The 16,465-nt window shown below is 44.3% G+C and overlaps 1 protein-coding gene across 2 annotated transcripts in view; it reads left to right on the top strand.

Annotated features, from left to right (window-relative positions):
- The window catches only part of LOC147019876 (filamin-C-like), a 281,783-nt gene that overhangs the window by 130,576 nt on the left and 134,742 nt on the right, over positions 1-16,465 (top strand). For both annotated transcript variants that reach the window (XM_085894677.1, XM_085894676.1), the window contains exons 16-17: positions 5,263-5,386; positions 8,434-8,594. In XM_085894677.1, the coding sequence (XP_085750803.1) occupies positions 5,263-5,386; positions 8,434-8,594 (285 nt within the window). The remainder of the gene's footprint in view (positions 1-5,262; positions 5,387-8,433; positions 8,595-16,465) is intronic.

The raw sequence follows: 16,465 nt of genomic DNA, 5'->3' as shown, positions 1-16,465 counted from the left end.
GCCTATCATCAAATTCCCATCCGAGAGGAAGACAAACCTTACACCGCATTCCAGGCAGGGAGGCGCCTCTACCAATTCAGGAGAATACCTTTCGGTGTCACGAATGGGGTAGCTTGCTTCCAACGGGTTATGGACGACATCATCTCAGATGAAAACCTCAAAGACACTTTTGTTTACGTGGACAATGTCACAGTGTGCGGTAAGGATCAGAGGGAACATGATAGGAATCTGGACAGATTCTTGAGCATTGCTAGAAAATATAATCTGACTCTCAACTACGAGAAATGCGTATTCTCGGCAAGGTCAATTGACCTTCTCGGCTACACAATAGCCGACGGCACAATTAAGCCTGATCCTGAACGATTGCGCCCACTTCGTGAGCTACCCCCACCTCAGGACCTGCAGGCAATGCGCCGGGTGATCGGCATGTTCGCTTACTATGCAAGATGGATTTCGCAATACTCCGAGAAAATACATCCCCTAGTGCATTGCAAAAACTTTCCACCAGATGCCGCTGTTGTAAGAGCTTTCCACAACCTGAAGGATGATATCAGTAAGTCCGTGGTTTTATCGATCGATAGCTCGGTGCCCTTTGTGGTGGAAACCGACGCTTCAGATCACGCCATAGCTGCTACACTTAATCAGTCTGGGCGGCCGGTCGCGTTCTTCTCGAGAACTCTCTCTAGAAGCGAGCAGAGACACTCAGCGATAGAGAAGGAAGCATACGCCATCGTCGAAGTGCTGCGGAAATGGAGACATTATTTACTGGGAAACCACTTCACGCTCGTTACGGACCAACGATCCGTGGCATTCATGTTTGATGGGAAAAATAACGGGAAAATTAAGAATGAAAAAATTATGAGATGGCGGATAGACCTAGCCTGCTACAGTTACGACATTGTTTACCGGCCCGGGAAGGAAAACCCTGCTGCAGATACCTTCTCTCGGGTCTACAGTTCGGCAACAATCAGTCAGGCTTTGCAAGACCTACACGTGTCTCTCTGCCACCCAGGGGTAACCAGAATGGCACATTTCGTGCGCAGACAAAATCTTCCCTATTCTGTTGAAGATATTAAACAAATGAATGCTTCATGCCCTGTTTGTGCTGAACTAAAACCCAGATTTTATGGCGCGGCATCTGGCAGACTGATCAAGGCCACTTCCCCCTTCGAGAGACTAAACATCGACTTCAAAGGGCCCCTGCCGACCGAGACAGACAACAGATACATATTCACCGTTGTTGATGAATATTCAAGGTTCCCTTTCGCATTTCCGTGCTCGGATATGACCTCGGGCACTGTCGTGAGATGTCTCTCTGACCTCTTCGCTATGTTTGGGAAACCTTCGTACAAACATTCAGACAGAGGGCCGTGTTTCATGTCGGCCGGGCTCCTACTAGAGCTCGGCATAGCAACTAGTCGAACGACGGGTTACAACCCACAGGGAAACGGGCAGGTGGAGCGGTATAATGGAGTTATTTGGAAAGCCGTAACTCTGGCGCTGAAATCGAGAGGACTGGGCCCCGAGCGGTGGGAGGTTACTCTTCCCGACGCTCTGAATTCCATACGCTCTTTGCTCTGCACGTCCACCAATGCAACTCCTCACGAACGAATGTTTACTCAACCGGGGTGGCCCAATCTGAGCACGACACCCGTTCGATCACTCCACAGGCCTCCAGCCTATCCAGTTCACCCTTGACCTTGTCCCGCAGGGCATACGGCACCGGACGCGGTTTACAAAATCGAGGAACCACCCCCTCCTTCAGGAAGAGTTTTGCCTCCATGCCCTTGAGTTTCCCAAGGTCGTCGCTAAACAATCCTTGATGTCTTTGAAGAATCTTCTCCAACTGATCCTCCTTCCGGCTCGGCACGGGTTGCACAAAGTGAACTGCGGCCCAGTCTAGCCTGATGCAGGCCAGCCAATCTCGGCCGAGGAGAGACGGTCCCCTCCCCCGTAAATAAATAAATAATTGGAGGTGGTGTGCAGGTCGTCGAATCGTTTTCAGTAAATAACTAAATAATTGGAGGTGGTGTGTGGGTCGTGGAATCGTTTTCGGCAAATAAATAAATAAAGGTGGTGTGTGAATCGTGAAATTGTTTTCGGTAAATAAATAATTGGAGGTGGTGTGTGGGTCGGGAATCGTTTTCGGTAAATAAATAAATAATTGGAGGTGGTGTGTGGGTCGTGGAATCGTTTTTCCGTAAATAAATAAATAATTGGAGGTGGTGTGTGGGTGGGGAATCGTTTTCGGGAAATAAATAAATAATTGGAGGCGGTGTGTGGGTGGGGAATCGTTTTCGGGAAATAAATAAATAATTGGAGGTGGTGTGTGGATTTTGGAATTGTTTTCGGTAAAGAAACAAATAAATAAAGGTGGTGTGTCGGTCCTGGAATCGTTTTCGGAAAAATACATAAATAAATAAATAAAGGTGATGTGTGGATCGTGGAATTGTTTTTGGTAAATAAAGAAATAATTGAAGGTGGTGTGTGCATCATGGAATCGTTTACGGTGAATAAATAAATAATTGGAGGTGGTGTGTGGATTTTGGAATTGTTTTCGGTAAAGAAACAAATAAATAAAGGTGGTGTGTGGGTCCTGGAATCGTTTTCGGAAAAATACATAAATAAATAAATAAAGGTGATGTGTGGATCGTGGAATTGTTTTTGGTAAATAAAGAAATAATTGAAGGTGGTGTGTGGATCGTGGAATCGTTTACGGTAAATAAATAAACATATTATTAGAAATCCACAAAGACAGAAATGCAGATGATTCCATTTATTTTGGATCCTTTTCACTTTGGTCAATAACGTTTGGATCGATGAGAGATCGAAGGTGGAATGACGGTGTAGTTCCTTACAAACACTGTATACACACCTTAAATGACGGTAAATAGACACCTGATTTTTGAAGGACCACCATTTGAAAAATAAAACCTCAATCAAAAATCGGCTCAAATAAAATTTTCTAAATATCTCGAAGTGTTTAATTCCGAAGTCTCGTTTTTCTGCATTCAAAACTGAAGGACAAGTATTGAAAATACTGTACGCGGGTTTTTCGGCCGCTGCACAGCAACGGGTGGTTGCCAGGCAACGAAATTCAAACATGCACATTCCCAGTATATATTCCACCTTTTGGCAAAGTTTCATCGAAATCGGTTCGCTGGTTCGTGCTGTGGAGCCTCGCGTTGCAGACACACACACACACACACACACACACACACACACACACACACACACACACACACACACACACACACACACACACACACACACACACACACACACAGCCGGAAAACCCGACAAGAAGGGATATCTCATATATAGCGAATCCAATATATATATATATATATATATATATATATATATATATATATATATATATATATATATATATATATATATATATATATATATATATCTTCTTCTTCTTCCTTCGGCTGCTCCCGTTCGGGGTCGCCACAGCGGATCATCTGTATGATCCGCATAGTGATTTGGCACATGTTTTACGCCAGATGCCCTTCCTGACGGAACCCTGGTCGCCTCTTACGACACAGGGATATGGTACACCTATTTTAACTGGGGTATACACCGGCCCAGTACACTGGTACTCACTTCGCCGACCTTGGAAGGATGACAGGCTGAGTCAACCCCCTGGTGTATTAATTCAGTGGCCCAACGGGGTTTGAACTCAGGACCTTTTGGATCCCAAGCCGCTGCCCTAACCACTGCGCCAACACCAAGATATATATATATATATATATATATATATATATATATATATATATATATATATATATATATATATATATATATATATATATATATATATATATATATATATATATATATATATATATATATATATATATATATATATATATATATATATATATATATATATATATATATATATATATATATATATATATATATATATATATATATATATATATATATATATGTATATATATATATATATATTTTTTTTTTTTTCCCCTCCTCTCTCCACTCAACACTCTTGTCCTTGTTGTTGAACAGCTCAGCTTACATTCTCTAATCTATGTCATTAACCTTGTGCCATGTCTTTCCAGTGTTCCCATGTGAATGAATAAGATTAGATTAAGCTGTGTCTGTCCCGTGTTTCCACGTGATTGGATAAGTTAAGAAAGATACTATTCATCATAATTCCAAACAGGGATGTAATGTACTTTATATCTGTTACATTCATTCATAAATACCTGTACGTGGTCATTGGAAGTATGGAACTTCACCATGAAGCACGAGGGTGTAGGCTTGAAAAATCTAGTAATGGGCTGATTGGGAAACACCCATTTTATGCGCTTTTAAAAGATTAACTCGACACCTCTCATCCATGTCAGTCTCCGCCATGGTTATATTAGAACGAGCTGATTCGTCACACGGTCACGGATTGCTTAACCCCAATATGGCGCTGTTCTAAAAGTATGTAAAGCTACTTTTTAGGGAGGCATGTACGGGCTTGATTAAACCTTACTAATAATTTTTATTCGACATCTGCTTAGATTTTAAATGGTCCTTCATCGTGATTAACATTCAACCCAAACAAAGCCAGTGAAAATCTGACGCAACAAAGCCGGACAGTGTATATAATCAGCAGAGGCCTGCAACCCAAATGTGTTCGGCCCACCAGAAAAACCAATGTGGTGGCCATATCAATTTGTGTGGGTGCCATGGTGGAATCAAGTACCCAATGTGCAGATTTCAAAAATCGAATCAACAAAGGCGATGATGATGACTATGACATGGAGTCTCTTGTAGACCTGCGACATGTCACAGGTAAAAATGACCGAATGATATGAATATGCTTTTGAGTAAAATGCACTGCAAAGAACTTTCATATTTTCATCAAACTCACTTTGAGCATCATCTGTAATGAAAAAGTGAAAAGAATGTTTGATATACTTTATCCTTGAAGAGATTAAGGAAATAATGCTGGCATTCTCATTTCGAACTTTTATCATTGAAACAATCCTTCATTGTGAGAGACCGCGCGTATTCTCACAATATCAGGGACACCATCAATTAGGGATTCTCTGACAAAAATTTGACAAATATTGAAAGTAATTCTTGCAGGTAAGACCTCAAACATGGAGACTGCTATTAACAGAGGTTATTTCAGTTAAAATGCTTTTCACCAAATGATAATGTTGAATGTTATGGGACCTTTTAAAAATGCCAATCTCATTGCAATTGCCAGATAATAATAATACCTGCTGTGTGCAGGTAAATATCGGTGAAGGAAGCCATCCATACCGTGTACGCGTGGATGGGCCTGGTGTGGAGAAGGCAGGTGTGAAAGCAAGTGAGCCGACATACTTTACTGTGGACTGCAGCGAAGCTGGTCAAGGTATTTGCTCACCGGGCGCCTTTGGTGTCGATTGCTACTTAAAAGTAGGGGGGGAGGGGGACATTACAAGTGCAAATCATGAAGCCAATCGTGATGACCAGGCAAGTCTAGTCTCTACAAATTCTTGATTCAAGACACTTCGCTTTGGTGCATTCTGAGCATTTAATCCGACCGCTTTTGCCACATTTCTTCAAAATAATAAAAGTAATAAAAAGGGTAGCTTTTAATTTCGAGCTTCTTCTTGGTGCCAAAGTTTATGATTGTGCTCAAAGGCCAGATGTAAATGTGTATGTCAACTTTTATTGTTATTTCTGCTTTTCATCCAAACTCAAGATCTGCAAACATGCAAAGCTCCCTCCCCAAAATGCACAGTGATGGTGGGTCCCTCGATAAGCCTGGCAGGTGGCTCCTCCTTCTGATTCCCCATTTCCCATTTCTCTTTCCCTCTTCCTCATACTCTGTAGCCACTGCTAACACCAAAAATTTGTTTGGGGAAGTTGTCACAAGACGATCAAGTAAAACTGAAAACAACGGCTTGGACAGCATTTTCTCGAGTACCACGATAGCATTGCTTACATGGAGACCGCCATGCTGTGAAGCAGTGCCGAGCATTGTATTCCGTTAGAATTCTTGCTTGAGCGCTTTGAGTCAAGAAAGCTGTTTGGTAAGCGAGAGCAAGTTGTTTGCTAAAGGAACATACCCTGGTGTTGGTTTTGCACAGGCATGATGGGCTGAATGCCCTCTTCTTGCGTTGGATTTCCTTGTTAAATAGATATAAATCAAAACGTTTATCACCTCCTGCATTCATCCCTTCGAGCGTTTGTCATTTATCAAGTTGGTCTAAATGGATTGAAACACCGGAGGCCTTTTCACGGGGGATTCGGATTAGCTCATAGTCTGGACCGATGATGCCTGCGGTCAGGATGTGGACCGCAGTCCGCCTTTTGAGGATCTTGGCACTCTACACATTCATCTCCAATGAACAATGGTTAAATATACCTTTCTTTCCTGTAAATTCCACCATGGGTGAGCAAAGAGTCTCCTTTAGAAGAGAACTTGAAGCACCACAGCACTGCATTAGAAATGTTTATTCATATTAGAACTCACTCACACGTGAGAGATTTTCAGCGCATGTGCACCATGCAGTACATGCTTACCCCAACTTGTGAAATACAGCATATGCAAAAGTCAATACCAGTCTCTTTTTATTAAATACTGCCAGTGCAGTATGTTATGTTATGCTGGCAAAGGTACCCAACATTGTCAGAAAATGCTGGGTTCCTTCTCCCACTCCATTCCTTCTCTCCTCTCACCCCTTCCCTCCCTCATTGCATCCCAACCCCCTCCCTTCGGGCTCCTACCCCACCCCACCCTTCCCCTCCCTCCTCCCACGTCATACCACCCCATCCCTTCCCCTCCCCTCCCTCATCTCACCCCTCCCCCCCCCCGCTCCAGACTCCCACCCCACCCCACCCCTTCCCCTCCCTACTCTCATCTCCACCCTTATCCTCACTCCTCCTACAAAATAATTTTTGCAGGGTATGTATGAAAGTGTATGATATACGAGTACATAATCTATACCTATAAAAGGCAAAAATCTCTCTCTCTCTCTCTCTCTCTCTCTCTCTCTCTCTCTCTCTCTCTCTCTCTCTCTCTCTCTCTCTCTCTCTCTCTCTCTCTCTCTCTCTCTCTCTCTCTCTCTCTCTCTCTCTCTCTCTCTCTCTCTCTCTCTCTCAAACTCCAAACTCGGGGTACAAATACAACTTCGTGTGTCGGGTAACATAGGCTATGTGGCCGAGGCCTCACACGGTGGTGTGGGGGGGGGCAGGGAGGGGGGGTATAAATTATCTAAGTAAATGTGTACCACGTAGCGCCTCCTGGTGGTGGTGGCAGACGGTATTACAATTTCCTTTTTCACCTGGGTAACGTTAAGGTGAAGCACTCCGCATGGGTAAATTTGTCGTTCTTCCCTTCTCCCCCCTCGCTCCCCCCCAATGGCAAGTCTTCAGTCAATATTCGCTATCACTGTTCAAACAGCATTGTATCGTTAAATTAATCCCCACTATGACATACCCCAGCAGCATATATTTTTGCCTGACTGGGGAGAGGGAGGGACTGGTGTTGGCTTAATGGTTAGGGTGGCAGGTTTGGGATCACAGTGTCCTGAGTTCAAATCCTGCTTTTCCTTTGAATTAATAGCAGATGGGATTGCTGGTCCTGTCATGCCTGTCACCCTTCTGAGGTCGGCAAAGTGAGTACCAGCTTGCTGGGATAATTGAGCCATTCAAGTATCCTGTGTCAGAGCAGCGACCCATCCAGGGTTGTGCCCAATAGCCCAGGAGACTGCTTTGGCAGCACCGACGCTCTGCACAGAGTATGGTCCCAATGGATGGATTCAAACAGCATGTTAAGACGGGCTTAAACTGACTGGCTGACACACACTGACATTTATTATTATAGATTTGAGCAAAAAATGGGGGTAGCAATTGATATGCTGCCCCCCCCCCATCACAAAGTGGGGAAGCTTTTCCCCCACCCCACCCATTGACGCCCACATGGGGCACTACACCTATTCTTAATGTACAGGCTTGCTTCTCTAATGCTCACGTGCCTATTCGTCACAGTCAGTTGTGTTCTTTACACCCTCAGCCTTGAGCATTAGTTTGGCCTCTTATTCCGCCTCCTTTAACAAATGATCGAGTCTTTCTTGATTGTCCCAGAAGCAAATTTGCCTCCTTTAATAATAATTGTCCCATAATCGTTTTTTTTTTATTCCTTGGCACAAATTCCTTGCATTGGGACAGCCAAAAGGCATTTTGTTCTCAGAGTACAATCATCATTAAAGCTTTGCCTGATTGAAAAGTGGGATGCAAATGTTTTATTGGAAAGTTGGTGAAACTAGATGTGCATTCAACAATACTGAAGCACTGGATGGTTTCTGTATGTTGGAATCTCGTGGCAGGATTGACCAGGAACATGGACTTTTGCATCTGTTTGGACGTGATTGACAAATGGAGGCCTAACATTGTTCCGGCTTGCTGTTACAGGTGATGTCGAGGTCACAATCCATTGTACAGAGGTTGTATGGCCTTTCAGCCAAAAAAGTGTGGATTTGGACGTCATCAAAAACGAAAATGGAACTTTCACAGTGAAGTACACGCCACCTTCTTCAGGAAACTACACCATCATGGTGCTTTTTGCTGAGCAGGTATACACTGCATCAACTCAATGCGCTCAATGGCTCCAGAAGCACATATTCCACAGTGAATGAAATATAAATAAATTCCTCCACATTCCAAAGGTATTGATGTTACCAGGGACACTGTAACCCAACCATGACTGAACCCAAGGACTTCATCACTTCCATGGCAATAGTCCACTCGGCTATTGAGGATTTGGGTTGCCTTAAAATTTCTCTCACAAACACTGCAAGCTTTATAATGGCCGACGTCTTACATGCCTGCTCGGCAGACCCCCAATGTGTATGTGTATGTGTACGGGAGATAAACCTTATATATATATATATATATATATATATATATATATATATATATATATGTATATATATATATATATATATATATATATATATATATATATATATATATATATATATATATATATATATATATATATACACACATATATCCTGGCGGGGTGTGCTTACACATTGTGTAAGCATATGAACTGTACTTCCCCATTGTCTCGACTCGCTCACCTGCATTTGATTCTTCATTTATTTTTTTTCATTTATTTTTTTATTTTACTTATATTTTCATTTACAAATGCTTTCTGACAGTTCTGTGATTTTTTTTTCTCGTGTATTGGATTCGATGTCCGTCGGCACACAAAATTACCGTGCTTCCCCATTTATTGTCTCAGGTTGCTCACCTGCATTTTTTTCATTTGTTTATATTTTCATTTATGGATGTTGTCAGAAGATTCTGTGATTTTCCCCGTTGTATCGGCTTCGATGTCCTTCGGTACGCAAAATTTCAGCTTTTTACGTCACCCACAAGGTGCTGATCGTTAATATCAGTCATTCAGTCAGTGGTTAGAAAGAGCTTTATGTTGTTATGGATTTCAGAATTAGTTCTGAGTAATGCATACAACAGTTATTTCCATAAATGCATGTTCAGAATAGACCCATCCTCTTGTCTGATGGGATTCTAACTCTTTGATGCATCTTCTTCTTCTTCTTCCTCTTTCGGCTTGCTCCCGCTAGGGGTCGCCACAGCGGACCAACTGTCTCCATTTTGCTCTATCCTCCACATCTTCCATTGACACTCCAACCACCCGCATGTCCGCCCTCACCGCATCCATGAACCTCTTCTTTGGCCTTCCTCTTCTCCTCCTGCCTGGCGGCTCCATCTTCAACATCCTTCTCCCGATATACTCCGTTTCCCTCCTGTGCACATGTCCAAACCATCTCAATCTCGCCTCTCTCACTTTGTCTCCAAACCGTCCTACCTGCGCTGTCCCTCTAATACACTCATTTCTTATCCTATCCATCCTCGTCACTCCCAACGAGAATCGCAGCATCTTTAACTCTGCCACCTCCAGCTCTGCTTCCTGTCTTTTTGTTAGCGCCACCACCTCCAAACCATACAACATAGCTGGTCTCACTACCGTCTTGTATACTTTCCCCTTCACTCTTGCAGCTACCCTTCTGTCACAAATCACTCCTGCAACTCTTCTCCACCCACTCCATCCTGCCTGCACTCTCTTTTCACTTCTCTCCCACACTCTCCGTTACTTTGGACAGTTGATCCCAAGTATTTAAACCAATCCACCTTCCCACCTCAACTCCTTGCAACTGCACCATACCACCACCCTCCCTCTCATTTACGCACATGTACTCCGTCTTACTCCTACTGACGAACATTCCCCTTCTCTCCAGTGCGTACCTCCACCTCTCAAGGCTCGATTCAGCCTGCTCCCTACTCTCCCTACAGATCATGATGTCATCTGCGAACATCATGGTCCATGGAGACTCCAGTCTGATCTCGTCCGTCAACCTGTCCATCACCATTGCAAACAGGAAAGGGCTCAGAGTCGATCCTTGGTGCAATCCCACTTTAACCTTAAACCGGTCCGTCATTCCTACCGCACACCTCACCGCTGTCACACTGTCCTCATACATATCCTGCACGATCCTCACATACTTCTCCACCACTCCCGACTTCCTCATACAATGCCACAACTCCTCTCTTGGCACCCTATCATAAGCTTTCTCTAAATCCACAAACACACAATGTAACTCTTTCTGGCCTTCCCTATACTTCTCCATCAACATTCTCAAAGCAAACATCGCATCAGTGGTGCTCTTTCCTGGCATAAACCCATATTGCTGCTCACAGATCGTCACCTCTCCTCTCAACCGAGCTTCCACTACTCTTTCCCACAACTTCATGGTGTGGCTTAACAACTTTATCCCTCTGTAATTTCCACAGCTCTGCACATCACCCTTATTCTTGAAAATCGGAATCAGTACGCTTACTCTCCACTCCTCCGGCATCCTCTCACTTTCCAAGACTTTATTAAACAATCTGGTTAACAACCCCACTGCCATCTCTCCTAAGCACTTCCATGCCTCCACTGGTATACCATCTGGGCCAACCGCCTTTCCACTTTTCATCTTCTTCATAGCAGTCCTCACTTCATCCTTACTGATCCACCCCACTTCCAGATTCACTATCTCCACCTCTTCCAACCTTCTCTCTCTCTCATTTTCTTCATTCATCAGCTCCTCAAAGTACTCCATCCACCTTCTCAACACACTCTCCTCGCTCGTCAGCACATTCCCATTTGCGTCCTTTATCACCCGAACCTGCAGCACATCCTTCCCAGCTCGGTCCCTCTGTCTTGCCAATCGGTATAAATCCTTTCCTCTTCTTTTGTATCCAGCTTCTCATACAGCTCGTCATATGTCTTTTCCTTGGACTTTGCCACCTCTCTTTTTGCTTTTCGACGCCACTCCTTGTACTCCTGCCGACTTTCTTCATCTCTCTGACTATCCCACTTCTTTTTAGCCAACCCTTCTTCCTTATACTTTCCTGTACTTCCTCATTCCACCACCAAGTCTCCTTATCTTCCTTCCTCTGTCCAGATGTCACACCAAGTACCTTCCGAGCTATCTCCCTCACAACTTCTGCTGTCGTTGCCCAATCATCCCACCCATCTTTACCACCATCCAGCGCCTGTTTCACCTCCTCCCTAAATTTCACGCAACAGTCTTCCTCCTTCAGCTTCCACCATCTGGTCCTTGGTTCAGCCCTCACTCTCTTCCTCAACCTCACCTCTAAAGTCATCCTACAGACCACCAATCGATGCTGTCGAGCTACACTCTCCCCTGCCACAACCTTACAGTCACGAATCTCTTTCAGGTTGCATCTCCTACTTAAGATGTAATCCACCTGTGTGCACTTTCCTCCACTCTTGTATGTCACCCTGTGTTCCTCCTTCTTCTTGAAATACGTGTTTACCACTGCCATTTCCATTCTTTTTGCAAACTCTACCACCATTTGCCCTTCCACATTTCTCTTGTTGAGACCGTACCTCCCCATCACCTCCTCATCCTCTTTATTACCTTCCCCAACATGACCATTGAAATCTGCTCCAATCACCACTCTTTCATCCTTGGATACACTCTCCACCACTTCATCTAACTCACTCCAGAAATCTTCTTTATATTCCATCTCACACCCCATATGTGGGGCATATGCACTGATGACATTCATCATCACCCCTTCAATTTCCAACTTCACACTCATCACTCGGTCAGACACCCTCCTCACCTCCAATACCCTCTTGACATGATCTTCCTTCAGGATTATCCCGACACCATTTCTCCTCCCATCCACACCATGGTAGAACAGTTTGAAACCACCTCCAATGCTCCTCGCCTTACTCCCCATCCACTTGGTCTCTTGTACACACAGTACGTCCACCTTTCTTCTCTCCATCATATCAGCCAACTCTCGCCCTTTGCCAGTCATCGTCCCAACATTCAGAGTTCCAACTCTCACCTCCACACTTCTACCCTTCCCCCTCTCCCACTGCCTCCGGACTCGCCTTCCCCGTCTCCTTCTCCTCCTTCGCCCAGCAGTAGCACAATTTCCACTGGTACCCTGCTGACCACCGGTACCGGTGGCGGTCGTTGGTAACCCGGGCCTCGGACCGATCCGGTATGGAAATTCGTTTTGTTGTCCGCATAATAATTTGGCATTGGTTTTTACGCCGGATGCCCTTCCTGACGCAACCCTGGTCGCCTCTTACGACACACAGGGATATGGTACACCTATTCTAACCGGGGCATACACCGGGCCCAGTACAACTGGTGCTCATTTCGCCGACCTCGGAAGGATGGCAGGCTGAGTCAACCCCTGGTGTTTTCGACTTGGTTTATATATATTATATATATATATATATATATATATATATATATATATATATATATATATATATATATATATATATATATATATATATATATACACATTATATAAATACATATATATATATATATATATATATATATATATATATATATACATATATATATTAATTCAGTGTCCCAACGGGGCTTGAACTCAGGACCTCTTGGGTCCCAAGCCACTGCCCTTACCACTGCGCCAACACCAGGCTTCTGGTATTATCTGCTCCAATCCAATCACGTTAATATCAGTCATTCAGTCAGTGGTTAGAAAGAGCTTTATGTTGTTATGGATTTCAGAATTAGTTCTGAGTAATGCATACAACAGTTATTTCCATAAATGCATGTTCAGAATAGACCCATCCTCTTGTCTGATGGGATTCTAACTCTTTGATGCATGGAGAAGGATAAATAATAGGTTCTCTTTCTTTCTTATGGCATAACCTTTTCCTCTTTAGGACACGTTCATGACGTATGTTTTTACGTCACTTTTTATTTCTGCATGAGCAATATTCACCATTCGTGCACACGAGAGATAGCCATGAGCCCAATAGAGAAGAGACTCATTCGATTCCCTTTCCATCAAGACACATTGGCTTGGAAATAGATGATTTTTTTTACACATTTTATTTTGGTAATAATTTTCACATTGGACTTACAGGACATTTGAGTCATTAAATCACACCACAAGCTTTTTCTGGACAATTCATTCTGACGGTCAAATATGGCTGTGGTCTCGGATCATTTACCTCGGGCATCCACCTTTTTCCATTGACGTTCAACCCCCGCCTTTCTTTCATCAACATTTGACATCCACATTTTTCCATCGATGTTTGGCACCCCGTTTGGCAGCTCTATGGATGCTGGCTGGCTCTTGTTCATGTCGGGCTGAACGGGGAGATGATGGTTGCCCGTTGACGTTTTGTGAGCGCTTCACGTTTTCGCTCGGTTGTTCCGCCAAAGGGCTGCTTTCTGGCATTCTTCCAGAACCCCGAACATGGGTAAGCCAGGCCTTTGTTAATTGGAAGCTGCATCTCGTTCGATGGTGAGGAGAGAATGATCGCGAGAATTGACGGTTGGAGGTCACGTGCAACGATGCTCCAATGGGCAACCTGGATTTGGCTGAAGTCTTCTTGAGGCTCTGCTCACACTGGTTGCCTCTAAAGAGGATGGGAAGACCGCCTTCCTGATGGTTGGTGACAGCTCCTCATAGCTCCTGATGGTTGGTGGCAGCTCCTGTTAGCTCCTGACGGTTGGTGGCAGCTCCTGATAGCTCCTGACGATTGGTGACAGCTCTTGATAGCTCCTGACGGTTGGTGACAGCTCCTGGCAGCTCCTGATCATTGGTGACAGCTCCTTACAGCTCCTGACCACCCCTGACGGTTGGGACAGCAGCAACGGCGGTTGGTGACTGTTGGACCATACCTGCTGGTTCTGCTCGACACCTGGTTCTTGGCGTAACTGATTCTTGGCGTACCTGGTTCTTGGCGGTGACGACGTGACGTGGATTGGTGTTGGAGCCTGTTTGTGGGTGGGTGCACGGCGAGGCAGGGCGTGGGCAGTGGACCAAGGCACGCGCACACATTTTGGGTCATTTTATTTGACACACGATGACTTCTGCCTTGGTAAGCCGAGACTGGACTTATTTTTCCCCCTGAATCATCTGCTGGGTACCCATGTCTCATGTTTAATTGTGAAGTCAGGCATAGTGATGAGCATTTGCTCTTTGTCCATTTTTCTATGAATTCTTGTTGACTTCTTTGTTTGTTTGTGATTATTTTGATTGAATGGAATTCATCCATTTATACCACAAGGAAATAAAAAGTTCTTAAGGTTATTTATTTTCCTTATTAATAAATTCCTTGTTGCCGTTTCAACCTCTCCATGCTTATCTTTTCCTTCCATTGATCCAGCATTTTCCGAACCTCGATAGACTGGGAGGTAATTCCCAAACTAATTAACCTGTCATAGTCGGCATGCACCAGCGGTAAACGCTCAGCTGCATTACTTAATATCAAATCAAGAGACGATTGGTGCATCGCCGAGGGTGCGTTTCCCGGTCAGGAGGCCACGTGACCTCAAGTTAAATGGCAAATTAGAGGGTGGACACTGGAACTCGTGGTTAACTGATTGGCGTTCGTGGTTGTTAAGCAACCTACCGCACCACGAAATTAAATGTGAGCGGTAGCCACAGGTCCGGTTCTTCTGAGGATAAATGAGGATGAACCCCCTCATAATGCACTCAATACCTGTGGCTGTAACAATATATTAAAACTGCTGGATGCCCTTCAGGGTTGGCAGGCATGACACCATTGTGATGTTACCATGACGTTGGTCCAAGTCAGAATTTCAATATATACATATATATTGTTGTGGATTCTCGCCCCCCCCCCCCCGGCGTGCGAACGACCGCGTTTCACTAATAGTGGCCGCTTCGCCCACCGAACGGACAATCCAATCACGGCTTTCCGGATCAACGCCGAAAACCAGCCACGGGTGTGTTTTTAAGCACACCACAACCTTGTCCGTACTCGACCCACGCGCAACAGGGTCAATCGCCAAATTGTCGATATACCTAATTAATCGCGCGGGTAGATTACCGAGAGATTGTACCTCAACGGGACCGCTTGGAAACGAGCCGCTTTAGCAGCTCGCTTCCTTTTGGGATAACCGAGCGGGGTGTTATCGCGCAGTCCCGTTGGACCCGATCACTTTATCGGCTATTTAAAAACCAACTATATTCAGAGTGCAAGATGGCAGCTCAATTAAGGAAAACACGCAACGAACGGGGTACATTTAAACAAGCACATTTATTTACGAACAACACATAAGCACGTATAAACAATGATGCAGTCATGCAGGTATGCAAGACACGCATGCAGTCATGTATCAATCAAGTAATTTGTCAAAGCAATGCATGTAATACAAGCAAGACGAAGAATGGGGGAAGGGACAAGACGCGAACAAGATAAAGAGCTACAACCCTCTATTTACTATGTACACACTTAACAGTTCTACTTAGCAGACAAGGCGCCACAACGTTCATTCGAAAGCAAAGAAAAACCCCAGGACAGACGAGGGGCAGACTGGACCCCTTGGGGTCTTTATTGACACGGAGCCGTGTAGACCGCAGAGTAGGGTGGCTCACAATATAATGGTATAAGTAAAAGTTTTCCAAATTTTGCCAGATTGCATTTTGCCTTGTTCCTATTGACATTTTGAACATCTGTACCAAAAATTGAGCCAATAGGACACCAGTAAAGGGTGGCACACTTTTTCACAATTTTTATTGCTCAACCTAAGCTCTATGGACAGTTGCGGAACTTACTGAGTAATTGCTAACATCATGTCCCAAGCTCTTTGCTGTCACTATGAAGGATGCAGCAGCCTGACGATTGGATAGACCCTCTCTGTCCCATGTTGTTGTCAATGAAGCAACAAGTACTTCAGATGAGCCTCACTTCTTTAATCCTGCATGTGGGATATGGCTGGGCTTGGCAGGCGTTGCCCTGTAAGCGAACTCTTCGTCTGAACCATCTTCAGAGGCTGTTGATGAATCTTGTCTAACTTCTTCCCCTAAATCGAGATAGCGTGTGAGTACCTCGGATACACTTCTGTTTTGCCATTGTTTCTGCACTGTGTTC

Source organism: Eptatretus burgeri, chromosome 9, assembly GCF_056783735.1.
Source record: "Eptatretus burgeri isolate ZD-2024b chromosome 9, Ebu_testis_v1, whole genome shotgun sequence".
Lineage (NCBI taxonomy): Eukaryota > Metazoa > Chordata > Myxini > Myxiniformes > Myxinidae > Eptatretus > Eptatretus burgeri.
The sequence above is the reverse complement of the archived record's forward strand: the minus strand, read 5'-3'. Positions and strand labels throughout refer to the sequence as shown.